The 26,490-nt window shown below is 40.2% G+C and overlaps 1 protein-coding gene and 1 long non-coding RNA gene across 4 annotated transcripts in view; one reads left to right on the forward strand and one right to left on the reverse strand.

Moving 5' to 3' along the window:
• PDE4B (phosphodiesterase 4B) overlaps positions 1–26,490 on the forward strand; it is a 246,582-nt gene that overhangs the window by 176,149 nt on the left and 43,943 nt on the right. For 2 of the 3 annotated variants that reach the window (XM_079982021.1, XM_079982022.1), the window contains 4 exons: positions 10,380–10,574; positions 13,858–13,894; positions 14,929–14,999; positions 16,576–16,625. In XM_079982021.1, coding sequence (XP_079838147.1) covers positions 10,380–10,574; positions 13,858–13,894; positions 14,929–14,999; positions 16,576–16,625 — 353 coding nt within the window. Of the gene's footprint in view, positions 1–10,379; positions 10,575–13,857; positions 13,895–14,928; positions 15,000–16,575; positions 16,626–22,161; positions 22,181–26,490 lie in introns of those variants that run through there. The other variant, XM_079982025.1, reaches the window with a different exon arrangement.
• LOC307219111 lies at positions 18,866–26,317 on the reverse strand. Its single transcript, XR_013840296.1, has 3 exons — positions 25,194–26,317; positions 21,939–22,131; positions 18,866–21,835 (listed from the first exon to the last, which is right to left on the reverse strand). It is a non-coding gene; the product is annotated as an uncharacterized lncRNA (long non-coding RNA).

Consider the following 26,490-nt stretch of genomic DNA (forward strand, 5'->3'; position numbering starts at 1 on the left):
ATGCTAGCTTTCTGAATAGTTCCATTACATGTTATGCAGTTGGATCCCCTCCTCAACAATTCCCAGAAGATTAGCAAATTAAGGTGCAGGGCAAGGAGGGAAGGAAGGGAATTAACTATTTTCACTGTGCCATTTTGCTGATTAAGTCACTTCCCTCATTTAAAAAAAACCCCACCTTGTTTTTGTTTTTGTTTTTACTCAACATGGCAAAGCATCAAGTACAATATGGGTCAAATGGCAACTATGGGGCAGGGTTTTATTTGGGGAAATAGGAAGGTCCCAGTCAGACACCACCTGTATTCCCCAGCCACTCTAAAAATATAATAAAAATGTAATAAAAACATTTTTATATATGCAATAGTATGTATGTATGGTTATCATTGTAAGCGGTCTTTGGACTGTTTGAATGGTGTTTTATAAATAATATTCCACAGTAGTAATTTGTTGTACCTGAGATCTGAGCTATCTTTCCATTCTGTGTGATAAAGATTAATATGGATCTCCAAAGACTATAGAAAGATTATTATCTTATTTTCTTTTAAGAATGTATTCTTGTATTTCAAGTTAAATAAGGTGGTTAAAGATAGGATTTTCACTAAATCTCCTAATCTGGCTAAAATGCAAGTTACTATGGTATAACAGTTACAATGCTGTACTGGTGTGATTTATAGAATGATCTACGTTAATTCTAATTCTAAATTAATTAAAGGTAATGTGATAAAGAGCTCAAAGACCAAATGGTGATGTGTTGGAAATGGCATTTCCTAGTGGGCATCATGAACGGAAAATCTGACAAGTTGGTGCTTAGACCTTGTGGCAGCTGATAGCCAGCAATATTTAAAAAGGCAAGAGTCACAATCTAGTCTGATCAGTACATCTCTTTCTCCATTATTTAAACATGTTTTCTCTAGATAGTTCTACATAGTATTGCCAACTTCATCCAGTTGCCCACCTCTGCCTTCAGATGGGGTGGGTTTTTTGAGTAATTATGATGGCAATGACTAGAACTACAGCTGGGATGCAGTATTCCAGTAGATGGCACTCACTGAATAGCAGCTGCTTGCTATGATTCCTAATATGGGACTCATTAATAGTATTCACTATTGACACCTCTACAGTATTTAGAGTTTAAATCGTGATGGCATGAGTTGATTTCAGGGACTGGCTGGATGTTGAAGAATGGTGGGAAGCTCTAGCCAGAAAACTCCCTAGGGAAGCCCTAGAGGAGGAAGGCTCAGAGCCAGGGAAGTGGTGGTGGGACCCTGAGGACAGGTCTGAGGATGAAGGGGGACAAAATGGTTGGATGCTGAAGAAGCAACAGGCTTGATTGAGAGAGAAGAGCCAGATGCTGGAAGCCATGCAGACTCAGGACATGAAGCAGAGAGGGAGAGGCCTGAGGTTGCAGAAGCATCCATCGAGCTTGTGATAATCTCATCTTTGAGTGGTTAACTTTGAGGTCAGTTGTTACCCAAAACTGCTCCATCTTGAGAGCCTACTGCAGTGTTACATTTTGCCTCCTTAAAATAACAAGCAACAATTATCCGTGTTACCCATGGGTAGGCAAACTAAGGCCCGGGGGCCGGATCTGGCTCAATCGTCTTCTAAATCCGGCCTGCGGAGGGTTAGGGAATCAGCATGTTTTTACATGAGTAGAATGTGTGCTTTTATTTAAAATGCATCGCTGGGTTATTTGTGGGGCATGGGAATTCGTTCATTCCCCCCCCAAAAAAAATATAGCCTGGCCCCCCACAAGGTCTGAGGGACAGTGGACCAGCGCCCTGCCGAAAACGTTTGCTGACCCCTGGTGTTACCTTTGGGGTGTTCTTTAAAAATGTAGTGATCTAAAGGACCCTACAGTTGTAGAAACCAACCATTGCTTTCCTTTATCAGTGAGAAAGACAAATACAGTGGTACCTTGGTTCTTGAACAAAATCCGTTCCGGAAGCCCGTTTGGCTTCCAAAACGTTCAAAAACTGAGGTGCAGCTTCCCATTGGTTGCAAGAGCTTCATTGCACTCAGCGGAAGCTGCGTCACACGTTCAGGTTCTGAAAAATGTTTGAAAACAGAAGCATTTACTTTCAGGTTTTTGGCATTCGAGAACCAAAACGTACGACAACGGAGGCGTTCGGGAACCGAGGTTCCACTGTACAGCCATTTATATGTTTACAGAAATGTAAGAAAAAGGCATTAAGGAGTGGCCACACTAGGCTATCATTCAAGTTTCCGCCCAACACTTTAATACTCTCTATGAAAGGCACGGGAATGGTCAGGGGCAGGAGCCAAATGCAGCCCACCAACCATCTCCATCTGACCCTTAAAATTATCCACAGGTTCCCTCCCTCCTCAGCCACAGCCCCTCTTCCCAGGCCTCCTTGAGTGTGCTTCCCCAGCTGGAATATGTCCTTGAACTGCAATAATTTGCTTGCCTGGAAAGAGGGTAGAGAGAGATGCATGTAGAAACTAACCTACTGTACAAATACAACATGGGCATTCCTTGTTCCACCCACTTTTCCTCTAGCCCTTTCCAGCACAGGCATGTGGCCCCTGGAAGCCTGCCCAAGAGGGAGTTTGGCCCTCTAATGCAGAAAGTTTCCCCACTCCAGGTCTAGGAAATAGGAGGATAATACTTTCAAAGACACAATCATTATTATATTACAGTAATTGCTTGATTTTGATTTTTTTAAAAGAAGGTTTTATATTTGCCTCTTTCTATACAGTGGTACCTCGGGTTAAGTACTTAATTCGTTCCAAAGGTCTGTTCTTAACCTGAAACTGTTCTTAACCTGAAGCACCACTTTAGCTAATGGGGCCTCCTGCTGCTGCCGCGCCGCTGGAGCACAATTTCTGTTCTCATCCTGAAGCAAAGTTCTTAACCCGAGGTACTATTTCTGGGTTAGCGGAGTCTGTAACCTGAAGCGTATGTAACCCAAGGTAGCACTGTATTCAGAATTAACAAGAAAGAAAATAGTGTTGAATCCAGTTACGTCCTATTGAGAGGTGACTTACTGAAATATAGCTTACTTGGATTCAACTCATTATTTACTTTGCATCAAGCTATGGATCATATTAAATCTTGCTGGCACCATTCAATCCTCTTCCTGATTACACTGAGATTTAGTTTTAATTCAAGTACGAAAAAGTGTGAATAAGAATGTGGCTGTTAACCAGAAGTTAAGGGAGAAATCATTATGATGTCACATCCATTTACCTTTTTATCTGTACGAAGCAGATGAGTTTCTACATGTGAAACACATTTAAAAGTGTATCGAAAACAGGAGAAATGACAGTTGAGTAACACTGACCTTTCAGATGGCCTAAATAAAGCTGCGAATGCACATGAACCATGCTATTGCCCTCATGCTGTGTGCTATACGTTGCTGAGGAGACAGAGGAATGTATTTGCATGCATGGATTGATCTGGTATCTGAATCAAATGACTATTTCAAATGAAACAGATAACGTTTTAATGGAATATCTAGAGACATTCTGTATGTGATTTTGTTTCTTAGTTTTGTGAATGGATGGTGAGCATAATTTATAAACTTAATCACTCAGCGTCAACTGAGTACGCTGCTGAAAAGTTAGCACTCTACCTGAAAAGCTAACATTCTGGGTGTGACTGTTTTGGCTCGCAGGGACTGTGTAAGAAAAGGAGAATAAATTGTGAATCAAGCAGCAGGTCAGAAACAAATACAGTACACATGAAATAAGTTATAACTGAAGCTTCTAAGATACCTTCATTTTTCCCACAAAGGAAAGAGATATCATTATGAAGTTCTCCCAAATTGTCCTTGTACTCTCATAATATCATAAATTGCAATGGAGTAACTTTCCTGCCATGATACGATTACAAAATAAGATCTTTTGTAGATAATTAATGGTATTTGTGATTGTAAATAGGGACAATAAATGAGATATATAAGATGAAAATATTTTAAACATTGCTGACCTTCTAAAGACTGGGAATATGAATTCTAAGAGAAATTGGGAGACATTTGAATTGGAATTCTGAGTTCCATGGAAAGAATTTCTTAAATGACAGAGGTGTTGCCTACATACCATGGGCTTCTAAATGCCACCTTATTAATCTGGTGCAAATTAGGTGAATGGTTCCTGATCATTATGGTGTGCACATGTATTCGCCAGAGACAGCCACAATCTTGCTGACGTGATACATGATAATGGCATGTATACTAGCTTTCTTTGCTTAGTGTATGTTGATTTTGAAAGTCTAAAAATTGCAATATTTGGAAGCTAGAATTTGTGCCACAGAGGGTGCCTGTCTTTGTTTTCTGTCTGCAGTTAATGGCGGTTTGGAAGGGGGAATGTACTGCAGCAGAGAATTGAAACGAGGAGAAAAGATTAGGTTCCCCACTGCTCTATTTTGCAGCCCCCATCCAAATCAGGCCTCCCACAGCTGCTTTTTGGAAAATAAAATTATGTGAGAAGATCCAGTTATGGATATACAAGTTCTTTGTTCTGAGTCACAAGAGTGCTAGTGCAGTCCTGCTAAACTGTTTATATATCTCTAGCTATCTAAAAAGACACACACACAGAGCTCCACAAAGTTTTGCTTGGCGTACTACCAGCGCTAATTGGCAGTCAACACTGATCCCCCTCCCTGAGGTTCTCCGCATGTGCCAGAGAACTTGTGGGAGGAAAGTTTCTCATGTATTGCTGAATGGGGAGGAGGCCTGAAAATGTTCCTGCAGTGTAGGAAGCCACTTCCGTGAAAGGCAAAATAAATGGGCCTGAAAAAATATCAGCTTCAGAATAAATGTAAAGCAAATGGGATAGCTGTAGCTAGAAGTTCTGCAGAATTTATTAGGAAACTATAGTGGCTACACTAACTCATTTTATTATTTCATTTTATTATATTATTTATTAGACTTATTTATTAGACCTGTATCATAAGATATCAGGGCGGTTCACAAAATTTAAAAAAGTACAGTGTACCTCGGGTTAAGAACTTAATTCGTTCTGGAGGTCTGTTCTTAACCTGAAACTGTTCTTAACCTGAAGCACCACTTTAGCTAATGGGGCCTCCTGCTGCGCTGTGCCGCCGCTGCACAATTTCTGTTCTCATCCTGAAGCAAAGTTCTTAACCCGAGGTAATATTTCTGGGTTAGCAAAGTGTGTAACCTGAAGCGTTTGTAACCTGAAGTGTATGTAACCCAAGGTACCACTGTATTACACAAACTTTCAGAAAGTGAAGTTGGAAGTGCAGTGTCTTTCATTCAGCAACAGATAGGTAGCCGTGTTGGTCTGCCATAGTCAAAACAAAAAAAATTCCTTCCAGTAGCACCTTAAAGACCAACTAAGTTAGTTCTTGGTATGAGCTTTTGTGTGCATGCACACTACTTCAGATACCTCATACCAAGAACTAACTTAGTTGGTCTTTAAGGTGCTACTGGAAGGAATTTTTTTTGTTTTGCATTCAGCAAGTTTGCCAGGAGATTTTTAGACCAATTTTGAGTTTGTCCATGCATGTTTAATATCCCAGTATAGTAAACTCGTCTCCCACCCTTTCCCTTAAGAGATAATAAAGAGAAAGTCTTAGTGGATGAGTTAGGAGTTCTGGGTTCAAAGATTTTGCAGCTGTGAAAACATTCTCTGCTGGGCTCACACCGGAGATTCAGATCTCATCCCACATGCTCTTTGAGCAAATTAGACCCAGATGCTTGTTGTTGGTCTGTCAGGTTAGCGGTGAAATTTCTGGGGATTGATATGAAGCATAGCTGAAGTTCTAAAAACATTAGAATTGTAGTAATTAAACATGAGTGATTGTTTGGGATTAGTCAATTTTGTAAACATTTCGCACTATCAAAGCTGCAGTGTGATTTGATGTTATAAAGGGAAAGCAAAGGGTAGCAAACAGTCTGGGGCAGGAAAAGCACATAATGTGGACATACATGATGATAATAATAATAATAATAATAATAATAATAATAATTTATTTATATCCCGCCCTCCCCAGCCGAAGCCGGGCTCAGGGCAGCTAACAACAATCAAATAATCCAACATTCTAAAAACATTTCATTCTAAAAATTACGGTAATTAAAATCAAATTGATGGCAACCGTTAAGCAAAATTCTGTACAGATTGCCAGAGGAGGGAGTCAGGCTGCGCCCTGACAAAGGCCTGGTGGAACAGCTCTGTCTTGCAGGCCCTGCGGAAAGATGTCAGGTCCCACAGGGCCCTAGTCTCTTGTGGCAGAGCGTTCCACCAGATTGGAGCCGCAGCCGAGAAAGCCCTGGCTCTAGTTGAGGCCAGCCTAACCTCTCTGAGGCCTGGGACCTTCAGGATGCTGATTAATATCAGATTATTTTTTTTTATTTTTTTACAATGGCAGTGTAATCCTATGGAATTAATTCAGGAATAAATATTTTGTTTGAGAAGGAGATATTTTTTAAAGCATAGTATTTGCATGTGCTGCTAGCATTTTCTGCCAATCATATTCAACTACTGGGGAGACAGAATGAATTACAGTCACCAGAAATTCTGTGCGCATTGATTTGCATAGTAGGAACAAATTTCAAGTGCATTTGTCATTTCCTCTCTCTCAACAGCAAGCATAATCTCAGATGAATACATGGTGCAACTGCATCTGGAAACACAGAGCACAGTTCTGGTTATAGATCTCAAAGAGAATCTGGGTGAACACATACAGGCAGTTCTTCTTTGGCGATCACTCGTAGCCGAGTGAGATTGTCTTCCATAAACACGGTTTTAACAATAAGTCTGTAAGTGACTGTGGAGGCCAATTCTGGATCCACACATCCTTCCACAGTGGGGACATTGGCTTTTGGGCGGGAGTTAATCACGGTCTGGATTTGCCAAGCATGCCTTGTGCAACATGTGTGGGCCATGTGAGCAAGTCTACTTGCTTCTTAAATGCGTGCTGAAGGCAGCAATTGAGACAAAAATGGCAGTTTTTGAAGTTTTCCATGGTTACCAGTGTTGGCTGGTATCCAGTGGTGGAAGGCAGGGAGCAACTAACAGTAGACGGAGCCAGAATTAATTAAAGCCACTCTGCTAGACTTAAGTTGTAAGAAAGAAAGGAGGAAGTTGGGGGCTGGCTGAAGTTGGTAGAGCAGTGCCCCATTTGACCTTATTGACTAGCCTCCACTGATGGCTGCTGTTGCTCCATCCCTAGCTATTGACAAGTTTTATGGTGCTAAGATGTTCGTTCTACCTGTACTTTCATAGATTGCTAAAGTGCTTTACCACTACAGTGGTACCTCGGGTTACAGACGCTTTAGGTTACAGACTCCGCTAACCCAAAAATAGTACCTTGGGTTAAGAACTTTGCTTCAGGATGAGAACAGAAATTGTGCTCCGGTGGCATGGCAGCAGCAGGAGGCCCCATTAGCTAAAGTGGTGCTTCAGGTTAAGAATAGTTTCAGCTTAAGAACAGACCTCTAGAACGAATTAAGTTCTTAACCTGAGGTACCACTGTACTTTCTGAGTTTTTTCTAAACAAAAAGTTGATGATTTTGTTTTAGAAATTGTAAAGTTCATACTAAATATGGTAATCTCTGCACTGGTTTCCCTCTATATATACATGTATATATATATTTTTAAACTGTTCTCTCTTTCACATGAAAAACCGCAAGGATATTGCGGTGCACTTTCTCAATAGAGCATAAATCCTCACACACCAAAACATGCATAATTAAAAGGGGGGGGGGAGAAATCCTTCGCCACCACTTCATGGAAAGTGCAAAGGAATGTTTCATGCTCCATAAACGTACCTGGAACTGTATAACCTAAAAACGGTGCAGAAAAAGAAGGTACTAGTCAGGAAACTGTATGGTACAGGACGATACTTTCCCCATTCAATATCACCATCCACTAATATGGCACCTGTAAGTGCATCTGTTCCTACAGAGGTGTTCTTTAGTGCCGACATCTCCTCATTGAAGTTCGGCATGAAAGAAGCCTTCTTTAGCTGAAACAACACTCTTCTCAAGATTAATCATATTGCGAGGGCAGTTTCAGGGGGTTACAGCTGGGGAGGGGAGAGTTCTGCAACACGTGGTACCCACAGCAGTTTCTCTGGTTTGCAAAGGTGCCCATGACAAACAACCAACTACATGACTAAGCAAGGAAAATTAGATGTTTTCCAACTTTCTCGTGTTCAGCTTGCTTGCTTTTAGCGATCACAAGACACAGTTCAAGTGCAGAACATGTAAACAGCTTAAGGCACTAATTGCATCTCATACTACATGACTTTTATCTGTTCAACAGTAATTAGGGTAGGAGTATCTTGATATTGAGAAGAAAATAGGAGGATGTAGTCCTTATCAGTTCCAAAATAAGGACTTCAGAACAGCAATGTTAGACACAGTGTTTTGAAAACAAAAAATATTAACTCCCCCTCCTCACACTAATGAATCAACTGAGTTATATAGTCAACTAAGTTACTATAGTTCAAGCCGTTTATCTCCCCTATTGAGTAATGAGCCAAAATAAGTTTCACGGCCTATGAAAAAGACATTGCAAGAGTTCCGCAGTATAAATTCAAAGTATAATATCAGGCATCACAAATGGCAGCATTGTGTGTGTGTGTATCTCATGGTGGATTCATGAGACTATTTTCTCCAGCATGAATGAACATTTTTAGCATTCCCTTGCAAATGATTCAGTATATTCAATTTTTAATCAGCTCACATCTGGAAACATTCGAGACTAGTAGGCTGGCTCATATTCTAAACAGTAAACCATGAACACAAGGGCTGCTGCTCAGATCAGCCTGAGTTTGTCCTCTTTCAGTTTCACTGGAAATGTATCACAGGTCAGTTCTATTTTGTTTTGTGTGTAAAAAGAACTTTTTTAAAGAACACATGAAAGGCCAGCATTTAAATTCTACACATTTTAGTACGCATTCTCCTAAAATATCCCCCCTCCATATTTCCAGTACATCTGCGAGGAGAAACATGAATAGTGTTATGTCTGTGTAAGTCTTTGCAGGAACCTCTGCTGGCAATAAACCAGATCAGGCTGATCAGCGCAGCGCTCCTCCCATCATGCAGTGATAAAGCAGAAATGCTTTGTGGGAGGCATGGGCTTAATGAAGAAGTAGGAAGAAGAAAAGCTGAGAGAAGGAGAGGATTGTTGGGATCCATTCTATCCTGCTTGCAGTTTAGGGGAACAAAGTTAAGAGGTTGGTACCCTCCAAAGAGAGGTTAGAGAAGAAAGGGGATTTGGGTGAGGGAGCCCTTACACTTTTGTCTTCGAGGGAACAATAATTAAAGACATTGGTGTCAGGCCTATAAAAAGAGATTGGTGGAATTGATGGATAGGCTATCTGAGCTCTTGTAGCAATGGCTCCATCCATTATACTCTGGAGTAAGGGTTGGAGCTCTGAGGATTCTGTATATAGCAGCATTCTTCAGTAAATGCATGTTTGGTCCAGGTGTACATCTTGCAGTGCAGTTAATTTCCAGGACCTTCAGAGAAGACAAAAGAGAATACTTTTTCACATTGGCCACAAACAGCTTACTGCCACATGATGTGATTATGCCTACTGTTCCTGACGAACCGCTGTATAAGGAAGCATTGTACAGTGGTACCTTGGTTCTCGAACAGCTTGGCTCCTAAACAAATCAGCTCCTGAATGCCACAAACCTGGAAGTGAGTGTTCCGGTTTGCGAATGTTTTTTGGAAGCCGAATGTCCGATGTAGCTTCCGAAGCTCCTGCAGCCAATCAGAAGCCGTGCCTTGGTTTTTGAATGGTTCCGGGAGTTGAACAGACTCCCGGAATAGATTAACGTTGACAACCAAGGTACCACTCTACCACTGAATGTCTGGTGCCAAGAATAACCAATTCTTACAGACAAATCTGAAATCACCTTTGTTTGGTTGATTTTGCCTTTGTTGTTGTTGTTATTATTTATCTCATCTGGGAGATAAATTTACAGAATTGCTGTTTTACTGCAAATCTTGTGTGTTCTGCATTTTGACATCTCATTTGCTTTTCTCTGTGTCCACAGTGAGTGCTCTCAAAGGTTATTCAAAGGTGGCTTTAAGCTCACATAAAGGATGTATAGATTTCTCAGAGAGCTTTAGGGGAGATGATGCATGAAGAGAATGTTTGGGAAAGGCAGATGATGGTGTGCAGTACATGGTGGGACGATTAACAAGAGATGCTGTTAACAAAATGGAAACTAAATGGTAGTAAAAAGACAAAGAGAAGTACAATGGCAGCCGCCCATGGAAAATATTGTTCTGATGGCTTTGCATTTCTGCATCTCCGTTTCCCTGTTGCAACATGGAGGAGTAAATGATATTGTTTGTATTTGAACACATTGAATAAAGTAATGATCTAAGGTGAAGAATATGCTATCCTGTAACAGCCATGCTTGCTTTATTCACAGCTTTGATGTGGAAAATGGCCCCTCACCAGGTCGCAGCCCACTGGACCCTCAGGCTGGCTCTTCGTCGGGACTTGTGCTCCATACCACGTTTCCAGGGCACAGCCAGCGCAGAGAGTCATTTCTTTATAGATCAGACAGTGACTATGACCTGTCACCAAAGACCATGTCCAGGAATTCCTCTCTACCAAGTGAACAGTAAGTACACATATCACAATATACTCTAGTAGTACCATGTGCCGTACCAATGCATATTAACAATTTGATGGCCTAGGTTAAGCAGTAAATTGTGATTGCCCTTGGCTACTAGTTTTTATTGAGCATGTCTTACATTAGCTATATGTGGTTGTACAGTCCTGCAGCAATGTTATTAAAACTACTTGGTCTTGTAGATTTAAGGGTTTATAGGTGAAGATAAGTTTGGCTTTAGTTGGCTTTCAACAAAAACTTACCTCCTTATTCTGGAATTATCAAATGGTTCTCCTCCTCTACCTTTTCCATCCTCTTTCCTTATGCATTTAAGGTTGCAATCCTATACATACTTACTTGGGAGTAAATCCCAAAGAATTCAGTGTCGTTTACTTTTGAGTATAGAATTTCATTTTAAGTCTTTAAAAACATAAACCAGATGGTAGGGCATTATGTCTTTAGTGTGATTTATTTATAATGCTAAGTTATGATAGGGACTGTTGAAAAAATGTTTTTTTGTTTGAGATGCAAGTAAAACAACTAATGCACAAAAAGTAAAGACTATAATCTCTAATTGTATACAGTATATATAAATAAAATATCCAGAGCAATATAAACACATCAGCACAATTGTAATATGCCATTTCTAAGTCAAAAGGATAAAGTTTTTTTTTAATTAATAAAATGTTTAGCGTGTATATGGTTGATTATAAATGAGAATATATATTTAATGAAAACCCCAAAGATTTTAATGCCCTTTCTACCATGCATTGTAACTACCATGCTGAAAATCCACTGAAAAGCCCTGCAAATAGCATTAAAACCAATGAAAGCCAGAAAATTTAAAGTTGACCTTTATTCAGATGGCTTTTCCAGCTGAGAGGGAGTGTACAGCCCTAACTTTGAATTTCCTGGCTCTTATTGCCGTGTATTGCAAGAACCGAGTGGTAGTTCCTGCTTGGATTATTTTCTTCTTATGAATATAAACTATAATTGGAGAACATTAGAAGCAGCCTTGTATGGATACATAAAACAGAGGTATAGTAGGTATAGTATAGGTGGTAAAGAGTTTCTTATTGAATATATGTTATCATAAGCAGATAATCCTTTCATAGTATCTTTCCAGCTTATAAATAAGTTGAGGTTGGCATAAATATATAGATATATAGAAGCAATGGTATAGATACAGTAAGCCCACAATGTATGTGCATTTAACTTGCATGCATTCAGCTTTATGTGTTTGGCAATTATTTAAAAAATAGGATCAGAAACCAATGTCTTTGGACCCCAGTGTCCTTTGGCTATATGTGATTGGGCTTTAGGTGCGATCCCTGAAACGTAATCCCTGCGTAAATTGCAGATTTACTGTATATATGTTAATAGGAATGTAAGTTGAGTGGTTAGGTTAATGTGCATAATAACTGGCCATTGTGCAAATTCATCAGGCCTCATGGAGAAAGTACATTTATTCCTTCCATGAAGAGGGAGTTGTGCACATTTTCAGTTCAGTATACACAATCTTCAACAGGCCCTGGAGAATGTGCAAATCTTGGCTGAATTTTGTACAGTTTCCAGCTATTATGCATACAGTGTTATGCAATATTATACAATATTATGCAACAAGAAAGGGAACTTTTACAGCTTCTCTCCCCTCCCCACATTTCTCATGGAAGTTCCCCTCCTTCGGTGCTGCTATTAAGCTAATGGGTTTCTTTATAGTAGCTAGGGCCAATCCTAATAGGAATCACAGGGGAAAGAAGATGTAACCACTTGAAGAAGGGTTACCCAGCAGGTAAAAGAAAGCTGGGAGAGAAAGTGTAAAGTACATCTGATCTTACATGCCGCTACCCTACACACTGGAAGGAGGATGGAAGGTGCTACTCAGCTGTCTGGGAAACAGCTGATAATGGTTAAAAGGGGTGCTGGATTGCAGGAAAAAGGGCTCCTTTAGAGGAAAGGTGGGATAAAAATGCAATCAATCAATTAATTAATAAGCTTTCAAGCCCCCCATTCCTGATTCTTGGGCAATCAGTGTGAGGGTATCTTGTGGACCACGTAACATTACACAGTGGGTCAGAAGCAGCCTAGCCTGGGGAGTACAGATTGCAGACTTCTGAACAAGAAATAAAGAAGAGGATTTGTTTCTTGGAGACTGCACATACTAATTTGATAATGTTCATATGTCCGAAGAACATACAAAATACATTCAAGAAATGGACCTACTCCAAAGCCTGTTGGAGATTATGCAATGTACTATATGCCCATTCCCCCCAATGCCCATTGGGTATAATGTATTTTGGCTGGGAAATGTGCACAATTCCCTCCTCATGGATGGATTCCGTGCACATTCTTCATGAGGCCTGGTGAATATGCACAATGGCTAGCTATTATGCACATTAACCATTCAAGTTACATTCCCCTTAACATATACATGCACATCTGGCACTGTTTGCATGTACCACTAAGCCAAACCATGCAAATCGAAGCTTAATGCAAAAGAACAAAATTCAGGTTCCCATACAGAACATCACTGTTTCTTTGCTCTTTGCTCTTCCTCTTGTCCTTCCGTGAATAAAGCCATGGTTTGGTTTGGCTTAGCATTGCATCTGAAGCCAGATAAACCATGAGCAGTAACTTGCCTACAGTTTGTGCTTTCTCTGCAGCAACATAAGCTATAAGATAGGGCGCAGATGTAAAGCTTAGTCCAGCCATAGCTTATCCCTGGGTAGCAGCAGGATCAGAAGAGGACCAAAGTAACCACCATCTTCTCTCCAGGAACCCACAGATTGGCTGACTAGTTCTCAACAGGTTTGGCTTTGTAATGCGTGCAGATAGTGTCAAAATATACTTTACAGCCTAAACGTAGTCTGCAACCAACCCAAAAGGTATCTGCAGCCCGCCCACTCTTTCATAATCACTTACCTCATTTAGTGAGGTACACTAAGGAGGTAGGAAAGAGATGTGAAAAACGTCATACGTGACCAAGAGATGCAAGATGGATGTGCGTCACAGAGACGGGGGTTAGAAGGCAAGGGAGCGAGGGCCAAATCAGATGAAACACTAGGAAGGTTGTGTGTAGCAGTGAAGAAACAGAATTTCCATAGTGATTCAAAGTTGCTACATGTGTGTTTCAGTGCACATCTTAATCTGTATGTACAGCATGAGTATGCAACTGTAACACAGGATGTTGCCTAAAGATTTCAAACAATATGAGAATGCATCATGTTTCTTGACTATGTGGTTGTTTATTAAAATACTGTATGGGATTCTTTTTCTTTTCATTTCTTGCTAGACATGGAGATGACCTGATAGTTACACCTTTTGCTCAGGTATGTTCCAAATATTGTGACACTGATTCTAGTGCGGATGGTGGCCTATCTGAGGCATTTGAGAGCCTAGAGTGAACTTATGAGTATTGCACTTTTGCTTCATAAGGATCCTGGCCCATGTGATTCCTCCTCCTTCGTCACTGCATCTGGCCTTCTGATTTGTCAGGCTTCACAGGTCTTACTGTATAGTCAACCATAATGTCTTGATCACAGCCTCCCATTCCGGCCCCACCCTGACCCAGGCATCCTGTTCCAAATATCATGGCATTACTAGATTGTGATAGTTGCATTATATATAGTTATCACTTCTTTTGCATCAGCTTCATGTGCTAATTGTTTCCTACAAATAACTGTCCTGATTAAGGATGTATGAGATCAGCTGTGTATATTGTTGTGATGGGATGATGAGCTGCTTGTGCGTAAAGCTTAGTCCCTCAGAGTTTGCTCAACTTAGCAAGGCTCTGTTTTTAGCGGAGCCCTTAAGCATGGCTCCCTCAGTCGCTGGCAGAATCCGACAGTGGGCGTTTACGGAATCTACTCCAGCATAAAAGCTCCTTGACGGAAACGCGTCGTCTAGATTCTCGGCGCGACAGTTTCCGGCGAGGAGTGGGTGTACCTATGGGAGGACCTGAGACTTCTCCGCTGTTATCGCTGGAAGACTCCCTGAGCCATTCCTTCGTCTCGCTCTCTCCCTGATTTCCCACTCTCCCCCTGCTGCTGCCTTCCGCCGCTGCTGAGTCTCTCCTGACTTCTGAGAGCCCCTCCACCTCCTGTCTTTCCGATGGCAGTTCCCTGACAATTGTATAATGATGTTGAATATTTAGCGGCTTTTTTGCTTGTTAGGCACGATCCAGTCAAATTCAATACTGTGAAATCCCATTGTTTTAATGGGAAAGTGTCAATCATGTGTTTAGTTCTCTCCCACTACTTAAATCAATGAAGCTTTAGAGTATTTAACTGTCTAAATGTTTATATGTACATTCTGAATGCTTGCACTTGTTTTAATATTTAGTGTGGCCTTATTTTTTTTGTAGGTCTTGGCTAGTTTGAGAAGTGTAAGGAATAACTTCACGTTATTGACAAATCTGCAAGGAGCATCAAACAAGTAAGTTGTCTCCTTTAAAAAAAAAGTGCTACAAAATTCACTGAGCTCCCATCCTATGGATGCTTACTAAAGAGAAAGACCACTGAAATGAGTGGAATCTAGGTTTGACAAAATATGCACAGAATTGTACCATAAGGCATATCTTCAATCTCAGACTGATTTTTACCAATGCTGGCACCTGATTAACACTTTGTTCAGTGAGGGAGCTATAGTGAAAAAGCATGAGGCCCAATGTAATGCATGCAGCCTGTCTCATATTGAACTCATGCCCAAATCAAACTGATTTTAATGAAACTGGATTTTAGTCACCAATAGTTTAAAATGTGTCCAGGAATTTTACCTAGCCTGTTGAACTATTTGTGAGTGCAAAGCAGTATGCTATAAATCGGGCACTCCTAAGCATGGCCAATGGCACAACTGCTTAAAACATTGTATTCTATTGAGGTTTGTATGACAACAGTAATAAGGCAGATATGATGTTGCTGGACTCCAGCTCCCATCAGCCCCAATCAGTATGGCCCATTATTAGACAGTAGTGTCATTACACTAATGTTGGGACGAGGACACGGCTGAGAAAAATAGTGGCTTGTGTCAAGCCACCTAACGGGTTCATGCCGAGGTGAAAGTTAAACTAAGAATTTCCAACTTCTAGTCTACTTTCTTAGCCCTCTAGATTGCAGGGGAAAGGCTGCAAACCTAACCACTGTCACTTGGGTGTAAGCCTGACTGAATTCGGTAAGACTGACTTCGGAGTAGACATTGTTAGGATTGTGCTGTAAGCTAAGAAGTGTTGAATTCAATAAAGATTGAAGTCAGACATTACATGCCCCTTCTGCATTATACGATGTGAAACAGTGTCACATCAGATAGCTATTTCTCATATGGCTATGTCTGAAGAAAATGAAGCATTCCTTCTATAACTTCAAAACCTCCATCATCTCTTTACTGTCATGGAGGCACTTGTAACAGAATTCATTATAATTTATTCTCATTTGAAACCAGTTTAAACTGATGGTTATTTGAGAGAATTGGCTTTTTCACAGGATGTCTATTTTTGTTGGTCTTGGAGAGGCTTTAAGTGGTATTAAAGCAACCTAGAATGTCACATAAAACTAGTACTCTCTCTCTCTCTCTCTCTCTCTCTCGACTTGTAAAGTCATCCCAGTGCAATAAGTATGCATGTGTTGCTCTATCCATATCAAAAGCACTGCTTCTTTCAGCTCATGATTTCATAGAGTGCAACCTCACTTTTCCTAAACTTGCCCTCATGTGGAAGTTGCTTGCAAATGAATCTATGTGGCAGTTGCGCCACATGGCAAGTGCCACATGGATCAGGCAATGTGCTGTATCCTCTATGCAAAACATTCCAGTTTGCTGCTTATGGATACATGGAGAGAAGGAAAAACATTGCTAAAAGCTGATCCATATGAAAATATTCTACATTCACACAATTCACATAACCATCAATTGTTCATGTGAAATGGGGAAGAAGAAAAAAACCCTTCTGACTGTATTAACAGGTACCTACCAGCCCTGGCAATATGAATCTCACGATGCATTATTTATACCTATACAGGAGGTCACCGGCAGCAAATCAACCACCAGTCTCCAGGGTTAACATTCAGGGTATGTATTCTGTTGAACGAACAGTGTTTAAGTGGCAATAATTTTTTATTTTAATAAACAGTTAACAGTACTATTGATTCCGTTAAAACGCATTAGAGATATAATATTTCAATCATCAGGGCTAGGTACATTTACAGCATAGAGCAAATCTGTGTCATAATTGTACAGAATATAATCAGAACTGCAGTGCTTCCCCCTTGTTTCTTTGTATTTGTTCTGGTCATTCATGAGAGGTGGATAGAAAACTACTTGACAATTCTATCACTGTAACCCGAGTGGGTAATCCAGGAGAAGCACTTTTTAAAAAATGTGCAATGGTTTGTGACTAAGAAGATTGTTATTGTGGAAAGATTAGTGACTGTCCATTGAGAAAACTGGATATAGAGAATCCAGCAGATGGCAAGATATGCATGCAACACATTAGCTGGAAGAAGGGGGAAACAGTAATAGAAAAGAAGAGATATAGGAAAAGATTCAGTGATGTAATGTGTGGTGGCTTTACACTTGATTTGTGACCAACCTGGTTATACAACTTTACATAGAGACTTCTGTAGCAGAGTGATGCATTTCACTGTCTTAAATTCTTTGTGCAGATACAGCAGGGGTCACTAACTTTTGGGGGCACTTTTGCAAACAGAAGAAACTCATGGGCAGCACACACATCCTGCAACTAAACATGCAGCGCAACCCATTCCATTGGCGCCAATGCTTCTTTGAAGCCTAATTTCAGCAGGGGAAAGGGGGTCATGTGGACAACAGGGAAGACTTTTGCAGCCATAGGTGCACCACAAGGCAACAAGTTGGTGACCCCATGTTGGCTGTACCTAACTGTTGGCAGTGTGTTCTTAAGCTGAAATACTGTATTGCATTTCATTAATCATTCATAAGTCGTCTTGGACTATGAAAAAGCCTTTTCAAAGTTCATGCAGCAGGCCTACTCATAACTGTATATGCCTTCTTGGGCCATGCAAGAGCCCTAAGCATAAGCCTTCATTCAAGAAACCCTTAGTGAGTTAGGGACTTTCTCTACATGCGAAGACAGGCTCTGGCGGATTGAGTGGACAAGACCATTAGTGGGTCCCAACAGTCAATAAGGCAGTTTTCTGCACGTGCTGTAGGGGGAAGTGAAGGGCAGATGGGTCTCGTCAATCTGAGAAGGTAGCCCATCTAGGAGAAGGAGAACTCTGATCCTAAACCTCTGCTGCCTTGTGGGATATCTTTGGGAGTGGATTCCCTAAGATGATTGGATAGACCTTGTATGCCTCCTTCCAGCAACTCCTGCAGCCAAGCTGGTGCCAAACATATTGCTCTGCTTTCCTTTGGACCACATCAGGGAGGCCGGGGGGAGGGATCTTGTCATCTGGGCAGCCCAGGACCTCCATACACACTGCCCAGGCTTGTGCCCTGGAGAAGTCACTTAGCTGCTGCTAGCGCAGCGGTTTGACTTCAGCCCCGGAGGAATTCTCCATTGTCTCTTGAGACAGATGGCTGCCAACAAGAACAACAAAAACCCTTTACTGATGATCAGTGCTGGGATACTGGTGCAAGTGCTATGCCTTGTTGTCTTCTTGTGCAAGAGGCATCAGCTGGAACCAAGGATACTGCTACGAAGCTCAAAGACAGCTTCTCTTAACAATTCTAGAAATTACTCATGGTTTTTGTCACTCATCCTTTTGTTCCTTCCAACTTCCTTCATAGGACACATTGTCATTGGCATAGGTCACCATCATCTCAGCTCTTTATACATGCCAGTACTCACTTCATGCTTCCAGGACACAAGACTGCCAGTCCTGGCCCCAGTTCTGTTGGCTGTACAACTTTACCACTATGCTTCTAAAGCAGCCAACACTTTGTTCAGCAATTCCTCTGCGTGATTGGGCTCCCATCAACACCATGCCTTGATATTTGGATAATGCATCTAATAACAACATATGTTCTTATCTTCCAATGGTACATAAGCAAATCCATACATTTTTAAATGTTTAGTTTACTCTAAAAGGCGGGGAGAGGAAATGATGCCCGAATTTAGGAAGTATGATTAATTTGGAAACAGATGGCCATTTAGAATCCCAGACAGCAACCATTAAACTTAATAAGAGAGTTTCTGTTTGTTTGGATAAATGTGACATAATTCTTGCCAGCTTTCAGAAAAAAGAAATACTAGAGATCAAGAAGTTAAATACTTTTTTCAGTAAGGTCAGCAATATATATATATACATATCTATATATATATCTATATATATTTATTTCTTCTGGCTTCTGTTTCATGCTATGGCAGAGTAAATTATTTTACCCAAAAAAAGACTATCGTCTCTGTGGGGGTTCTGTTGACACTTTCAGGTTGTTTGAGAAACAAGGAGCAGTGTTGTTTCCCATTTTTTGTTGTGATTCTCGTGCAGGGGGGCGGGGTATTGAATCATCCTCAAACTGAAACAGCAATCTTTTCTCATTGAAAAATGCAGTTCAATCCTCATCATTCATGCCTTAGCAATGGTTGTATGGCATTTGACTGCTCAGGTATAACAATACTAAATATTGCTTGTGTAATCATGAGTGAAGAAGCTCCCAGTTCTTCCATGCACCCCAAATGCCAACACAATGTTACTTTTTATCATTTCACAGGTATTCCTTTGAAAGACAATAATTTCACATATGGTCTTTTTTGTTTCTGCTTTCTTTTAAAATGGAAATATCAATCAAAGGATCCCCTTAAAGATCCCTGCTACACATATCTGGTCAAAATGTTGATATTTAGTCACAGGGAGAAGAAAAAAATACAAATAATAGAAACAGTTCTATGCCTAGTGAAAACAATACACACCAAGTTATAATTCCCTGGTGTGTCAACCCATGTGGCTTGTGACTATAAAAATTCAGGCTGTGATAATCATGAAAACATTCTTGGACTCTTCAAAATATTTTCCCAATTATAAGTCCTAAGATTTAATCCTAGTCAGTAGTTTAAAGAGATAATATTGATCTTTGCATAACTCCCCCCCCCGAATGCTGTCCACTGTGTTCATAGCAATTTCAGAATTTCACGTGTCTTTAACCACTGGTTCAATATATGCATTCATCTACTGTGGGGTTGTTTCCAACAAGGTCACCCCATTTGTGCAAGGACACTCTTCCCCCTGTGTGCCTCCATAATCTGTTCTGGGGGTTCTTCCGGTCCCCGGAGCACATCTGGAATGGGTATGGAGCATGAACAGAAGAGGGAGAGGAATTTGCATTGTGCAAGCAAAAAGGACATCTTGGTTGGATACGACCATGTCTCTTTATATTAATTGCACTAATTTGGTTCTCTCTTTTTTTTAAGTGCAAACTACACTATAGATTACGGTACTTTGCTTTTAAGTTTTATTTTAGTGGAGATACATGTTTACCTTGCCCATTATTTGAAACAATATACTTATAGAGTAGGGGTGAGGAACTCCCATCAGCCCCAGAACATGGCCAGTGGTCAGGAATCATGTAGTCCAGCAACATCTGCAGGGTCAGTTTCCTCATGCCTGTAACAAACTAGGTGCAAATTTATTTTTATTTTGTCCAAGTGTCTAAGAAAGATGCACAGATATTTAAAGTATACGAGTGGTGTTTCCTAGCAGATCAATATTATTTTCCATCACGGGTTGCTTCTCTTGTTAACAAGGCTAGGTACTCCCTTCACATCATCATAGAAGACACACAATCAACTAACATCAGTTGAATCAGAGGAGATTGTTCTCTTTGCTTTAGAAGTGTGACTTGTATCCTGTTATGAGAAGCACAAAATGCTTAAAGCCAGCTGACAAGTGTAATGTTCCTTGGTGAAGGAGGCAGACCTCGTTCAGCATTTGCACTGGAAATGAACACAACACATTTCTTGGCACTAAATAGAATTTCCAGAACTTGGCAAGCAAACAGCAATTCTTCACTCATTATGTTTTCTTAAAAGATTATACAATGAGTTTCTTTGCCCCACAGTGGAGCATAGAATCATAGAATTGTGGAATTGTAGAGTTTGAAGGGACCACAAAGATAAATCTAGCCCAACGCCCTGCAATGCAAGAATCTTTTGCCCAATGTGAGGTTTGAACCCACAACCCTGAGAGGAAGAGTCACACGCTCTACCGACGGAGCCATCTCTTGGACAGGACAGAGTAATATTCAACACAGATATAATGTTTAGTGCATTTTTAATATTGAAAATGCTTCATGCACAACATGGCAGAAAACTTTATGGCAACCCTGTAAGGTAGGCCTTTCTAATATCTCCATTTTGCCAATGGGGAGCTGAGGCAGAAAAAATACTGGCTTGCCTATGCCTACTCAGTGAGCTTGTGGCTCGGGCAGGCTTTGAACTGGAGTTTTCCCAGCTCACATTCTGTTACTACACTATACTACTAATTTAATGTTCTTTTAAACAGCTGTCCAGTCTTGTCATGAGATGTTTTCCTTAGTCTTAAAGCCACAGAGAGGACGAATAACATGCATTAGGAATACACCCTGTGCTTTGTCCTAAAATCCAGCCAGATTTCCCCCCCCCCCTTTAATTTTGTTGTAATTACAGACCACAGGAACACACAGAACTGTTTTCACAAATTAAAAAGACTCTTAAGGGGTCAAAAAGGCAAGTATTTGACAAATAAATAAATCTAGTTTGTGGGAACATCTGTTCTGCAACTGTGTGAAAAACTTTTAGATCAAGGCAACAGTAATATAATAGATATTGTTACTGATCCAAGTTGCTGTACCACAACCCTTGGCAGCAAAAATATATATGCAAAAATGTACCACTGCATTCATACAGTTACATGCTGCTTCCATGCTGTTAATGCTTCTGAGAAGTTGCAGTTCCACTATCTGCTGGAAGCAGTTTCATGCTATGTCAGCCTTGGATGCATATGGGAATACAGTGGTACCTCGGGTTACAGATGCTTCAGGTTACAGACACTTCAGGTTACAGACTCCGCTAACCCAGAAATAGTACCTCGGGTTAAGAACTTTTCTTCAGGATGAGAACAGAAATCGCACGGCGGCAGTGGGAGGCCCCATTAGTTAAAGTTAAGGTTAAGAACAGTTTCAGGTTAAGAACAGACCTCCGGAACGAATTAAGTTCTTAACCCGAGGTACCACTGTAGATGCATGGGGCATATTCATTATAGCTGAGTGGTAGTAACATGATGTAGCATTTCTTCTATATGTTTTTTTCAGCCATTCTCCAGCAGCTAGTGAGAAAAGAAATTGTATTCAAAAAATAATCAAAGGCAAAACAAGCTTTCAATGAAATTATCGTGGATGAGTTGTGGGTTTTTGTCATGCTTGCCTTACTTTTGCGGTGGCCAAGAAGGAATTGTGAGTGACCTTTCATTCTTCAAATCATCTCGCCAGTGGTCTGACTTTGCTGCCTCCTGGGTGCCTGCACTTAATCAAAGCCCAGGAGAAGACTTCCTTCCAGAGGGCTTTTTCAGCTCAGGAAGTACATCAGCCAGAGACTCGCTGCAGAGTGCTAGAGAAATGTTTACTGGAAAGGCAAACAAATATACTATCCTTGGCCACCTTGCAGGAATAAGGTAAGCTCAAAACCCACAGAAATTCTAAGCTGCCTGGACAATGAGGTAGAAAAAATGGAAGCCTCTTTTGCATATGAAGAACGATTTTGAGAAATTGAACAGGACAGATTTCAGCACAGTACTGCTGAGCATTTTGGAATCTCTCCTTGCCTTGAAATGACCTGTTCTGAAATGACATCCTTGCCTGCCAAGAACGCGCTATTTGCTGCTATGGTGCCTTTAGCTCTTCTACCCTCCACCAGGTAAATACGTATTTTTCCCCTCAAGTGTGGGGGCTGGCAAAGAAACATGGGGAAGAACCATAGGTCAGTGGTTGAGCAAATGCTTTGCATGCAAAAGATTGCAGGTTTCATCCATGACACCACCTTGTATGACTAGGAAAAACCTGTATCTCAAATACTGGGAGATGCTGGATATCACTGTAGACAATAATGAACTAGGTGAACCAAAGTATAAGGCACTTTCCTATGTTATAGTTGAACAGTTTGTGAATTTAAGTCACACACACACACACACACACACACACACACACACACACTCCATCAAGGTATTCCAAATGTTTGAAACTTAAACTATGCCATGAGTCCGGAGGTATGGTGGAGTTCAGGTGAAACGGACAAGGAGTGGGGAAAAGACTTAGCATCCGTTCTTTTTTAAAAGGAGTATGTTTACCTGTGAAAATACTTTAGAAAATAAAATCAATTTTGACCTTTCGTACAAATCGACAAGTAAACTCTTTAATCATCAACATTGCTGTTGAAAGAAAAATGAAAGTTTAGGATAGTTCTAAATCCTCAATCCCACATCACTGTCTTGTGAATATTGGAGTGATCATTCTGTGATATTTTGGCAGTAGACAAAGCTGTAATGTAACTTTTGTATAAATGTTTATTTAAAGAAGGGTATAGTTCTAAATAAACAACTTAGGTATAAATGTTTTACTTGAACTGAAAGCTAAATTATGTTATAGACCACCCTGAGATGAATTATTTTACAGATTAAATCGGCATCTCCAGTATGAGTTCCTGTCAGTGAGCCTCACTGAACACAGTGGAGTTCTTACTTCTGAGTAGACATATATAATATTGGACTGTGTAGGTATTACTTGAGTCTGATGGGGCTGTAGCATAATTTTTAAAGGATGGAATCATTTTATTATGACAGTGAATTGTTACAGAAACAGATTGAGGGTGGGGAGGGAGAGAGAGAGACAAAAAGAGAAAGCTCCTCAAGTATTTTCAAAAGAAAATAAATGCAGCATGATAAAGAATTACATGCCCAACAGTACAAAAATCTGGCTTTTATGCTTTGCAACATTAGCTCGTCGATGTGTGCAACAAATTGCATAGTTTCCCAAGGCTCATGGGTTTTAAGTATAGTAAAAGCTCTGCTGTTACGAGCAGGTGTGAAATGGTGTTTTCCCTTCATTACTGCATCAGCTGGCCTTTTCTTAAACTCCTTACATGCCTTTACATGAACAATCAAATGTACTTTTTTATATGGGTGTCTTCTTGTGCATGAAAGTCCAAAGAAAAAGATAAATGGCTAGGTTGTAAATTATCTAAAATATCATCGTAACCAAATTGTACAACTATTTTGAGAACTTTTTATTTTAATCCATATAGATTATGGATGTGCATATAGTAAATGAGCTGCAGGAATTTGCCATCATAGCCCCAAATCTCATGACAATCTCTGAGGATTTTCTCACCTAGCTCAGGGTATGCATACTGATGCTTTGGGATATAGACGCTAATTCATGCACCTACTCAGTTATGCAGGATAAAATACTATAACTGTTTGTCATATATCACTTGCAGAGTACTTCATAGTCTTCATTGTGGTTTTCTTGCACAAATAACCTTATGAGGTAGGCACAAAGGAATCACAGTAGAGCAGTGATTTCCCTAAGGCCACAGAATGAGTCTGTGTAGGATTTGAACCCAGATCTCTCAGACCCATATACTACTCACTGTATCCTGGTAGGTCTAAACTGAAGCCATTTAAGTTGACCTTTAGTAATAGGACAGCTCTATACTAGGAATACAGGGATATAAAATTACTGCCTTTGTGACAAAAAGACTTTAAAGATCAGAAGTTACGTTACTCCTATGAAAACCAGTTCAGATGCAAAAAATAATAATGTTAATATAGAATTTATAGTAGGGTGGTTTCATGCTAAATATCTAAATTTAACACATACTTGAAAATGGTTAGTATCACCATCACATAAGTAAGGAGGGATAGAAGCAAGCCAAGATTAATCATGCAAGTAACACAGACTTCAATAGGAAAGTTTTTTTTGGTTGTGTTGTTTTTTTTTACCAACAACCAAAACACAAACAGTGAAAACAAACAGTGAAAACCACCAGGTGGCTGATACATTGGGTATACATAATCAATAATAACATATTCAAATCAACCATATGTACAATTCTATATACCTTAACACTCCTCCCTCCACAAGGTTTATTTAACTTTTAACATTTTAATTGCCCCAAATTGTTCAAACCTGCCCAAATAAGTCAATATTTTCTGAAACCAATCCCCCTCCTTCTCACTGACCTTAAACCCTTTCATTTTACGTATCTTCACAGTTAGATATTCTAAGATTATAATATTTTTCAATTTTTCCCTCCATTGGTTCACCCCTAGCTCTTCTGCATTTTTCCAATTACTCGCTATAACCTGTCTGGCTGCAATTACCATCAATTTTACCCATTTACATTCCTCTTTTGTTTCTAACTCAGTGCTACTCAGGCTAACAAGAACCATTAATTTAGATATTTCCACCTTCCTACCCACAATTCCCGATTCAACAGGAAAGCTAAGCATGTGCCACTGAAATGTCTGGGCTTGCACAACAATCCTAAACATGACTACTCAGAGATGAGTCTGTCTGATAAAGTTCAGAGGGGGTCACTTTCCAATAAATGGGTGGTAAAGATAGGAAACTGCCTTATACCAACTTAAACCATTAGTCCATTTTGCTCACTATTGTATATATACTTACTGGCATCAGCTGTTCAGGGTTCCAGACAAGTCTCTCTTATTTCTTTGTGAAAATGCCAGGTTTTGAACCCAGGATCTTTTGCATGAAAAGCATGGCCTCTTCCATGAACTATGGTCCTTCCTCTGGCTTTAAAAGAATTTAAACTGGCTAGATTACACTGTGTGTTTTTGAAAACATAACACAGTAGATTCCTACTGGTAGAAATCTAAATTAGGAAACTCAACGGTGTCTTTCAATTGTTTCGTTTTTAATGTGAAAGCTTTTTAAAAAATTAAAAAGTAAATTTCTAATGAAGCTTGATGTTGTTGCAGATAGCTGGGAACAGCCAACAAGATAAGCTGTCATTTTGCATTGTAAATGAAAATATTGTGATCTTTAAAATATACATGAAGTCTGCTGGAGAAAATGAAGAATAGTTCTTTTGTCAGATAATACTTAAACTCCCCCCACCCCAACCCAAATTAACTGACTAGTGTCCAATGATCCTGGCTACAATAGTGGCTTCATTTCCTGCACTGCAAGGCTAGTTCATTCCCACAGAGAATCCACTTCTCATTTTCCCATTGCTTAGAAATACACACCCCCTGAAAGTTGGAATCATACATCTTACTAAGTATTTCAGTTATGCTATTGACGTCAATGCAGTCATTAAATAGATTGCTGGCCCTCCCAGCAGTAAGCTTGTGCCAAAGACCTAGAGGCAGACACGTTTTAAAAGAAGAACATCAGGTTTTCTTTTTAGAAGTTCAGAAAAATAAGAGGCAGCGTTTCTCCCTTCACGTCTCTCTGCTTCACAATCCCTCTTCCGTCTTTTAGAAAATTTCGTTGCTTTTCATTGTTGGTAGATTCGCTCAGGGGTTGCCATTCTGTTACTATGTACATAAACAACCTTAAATGAGAGACTTAAAGAGTAGTTTCTTGTGATCAGCTCCGACTGAAAAGCAACGCTAATTTTACGTTCTTGTAGATGGACTTGCTTACATATATCATGTAACATTAAGTCAGCCAAACCTTTTTAGCCTTTGACTCCAGACGTTCTTCAAGGATTGATTTCATGGAGTCTATTAAAAAATCGCTGCCATTTCTCCTCAGCGAGCCTCCTGTGGGCTCTGAAGATGTGTAAGCCAATCACGGTTCCATAGCAACCGATGTAAACTGTTCCCTGTCACCCACACCTGTGGACTCTCATGTTAGGCATTCCACACGTGCTACACCCATCATGCCCTCAGCCATTCCACCCAGTCCAACTGCCATCTATGGCAGCTGAGCAAGCAACAGTGATGTCAGTGGGACTCCC

This window comes from Podarcis cretensis (genome assembly GCF_951804945.1).
Source record: "Podarcis cretensis genome assembly, chromosome: 6".
Classification (NCBI taxonomy): Eukaryota; Metazoa; Chordata; class Lepidosauria; order Squamata; family Lacertidae; genus Podarcis; species Podarcis cretensis.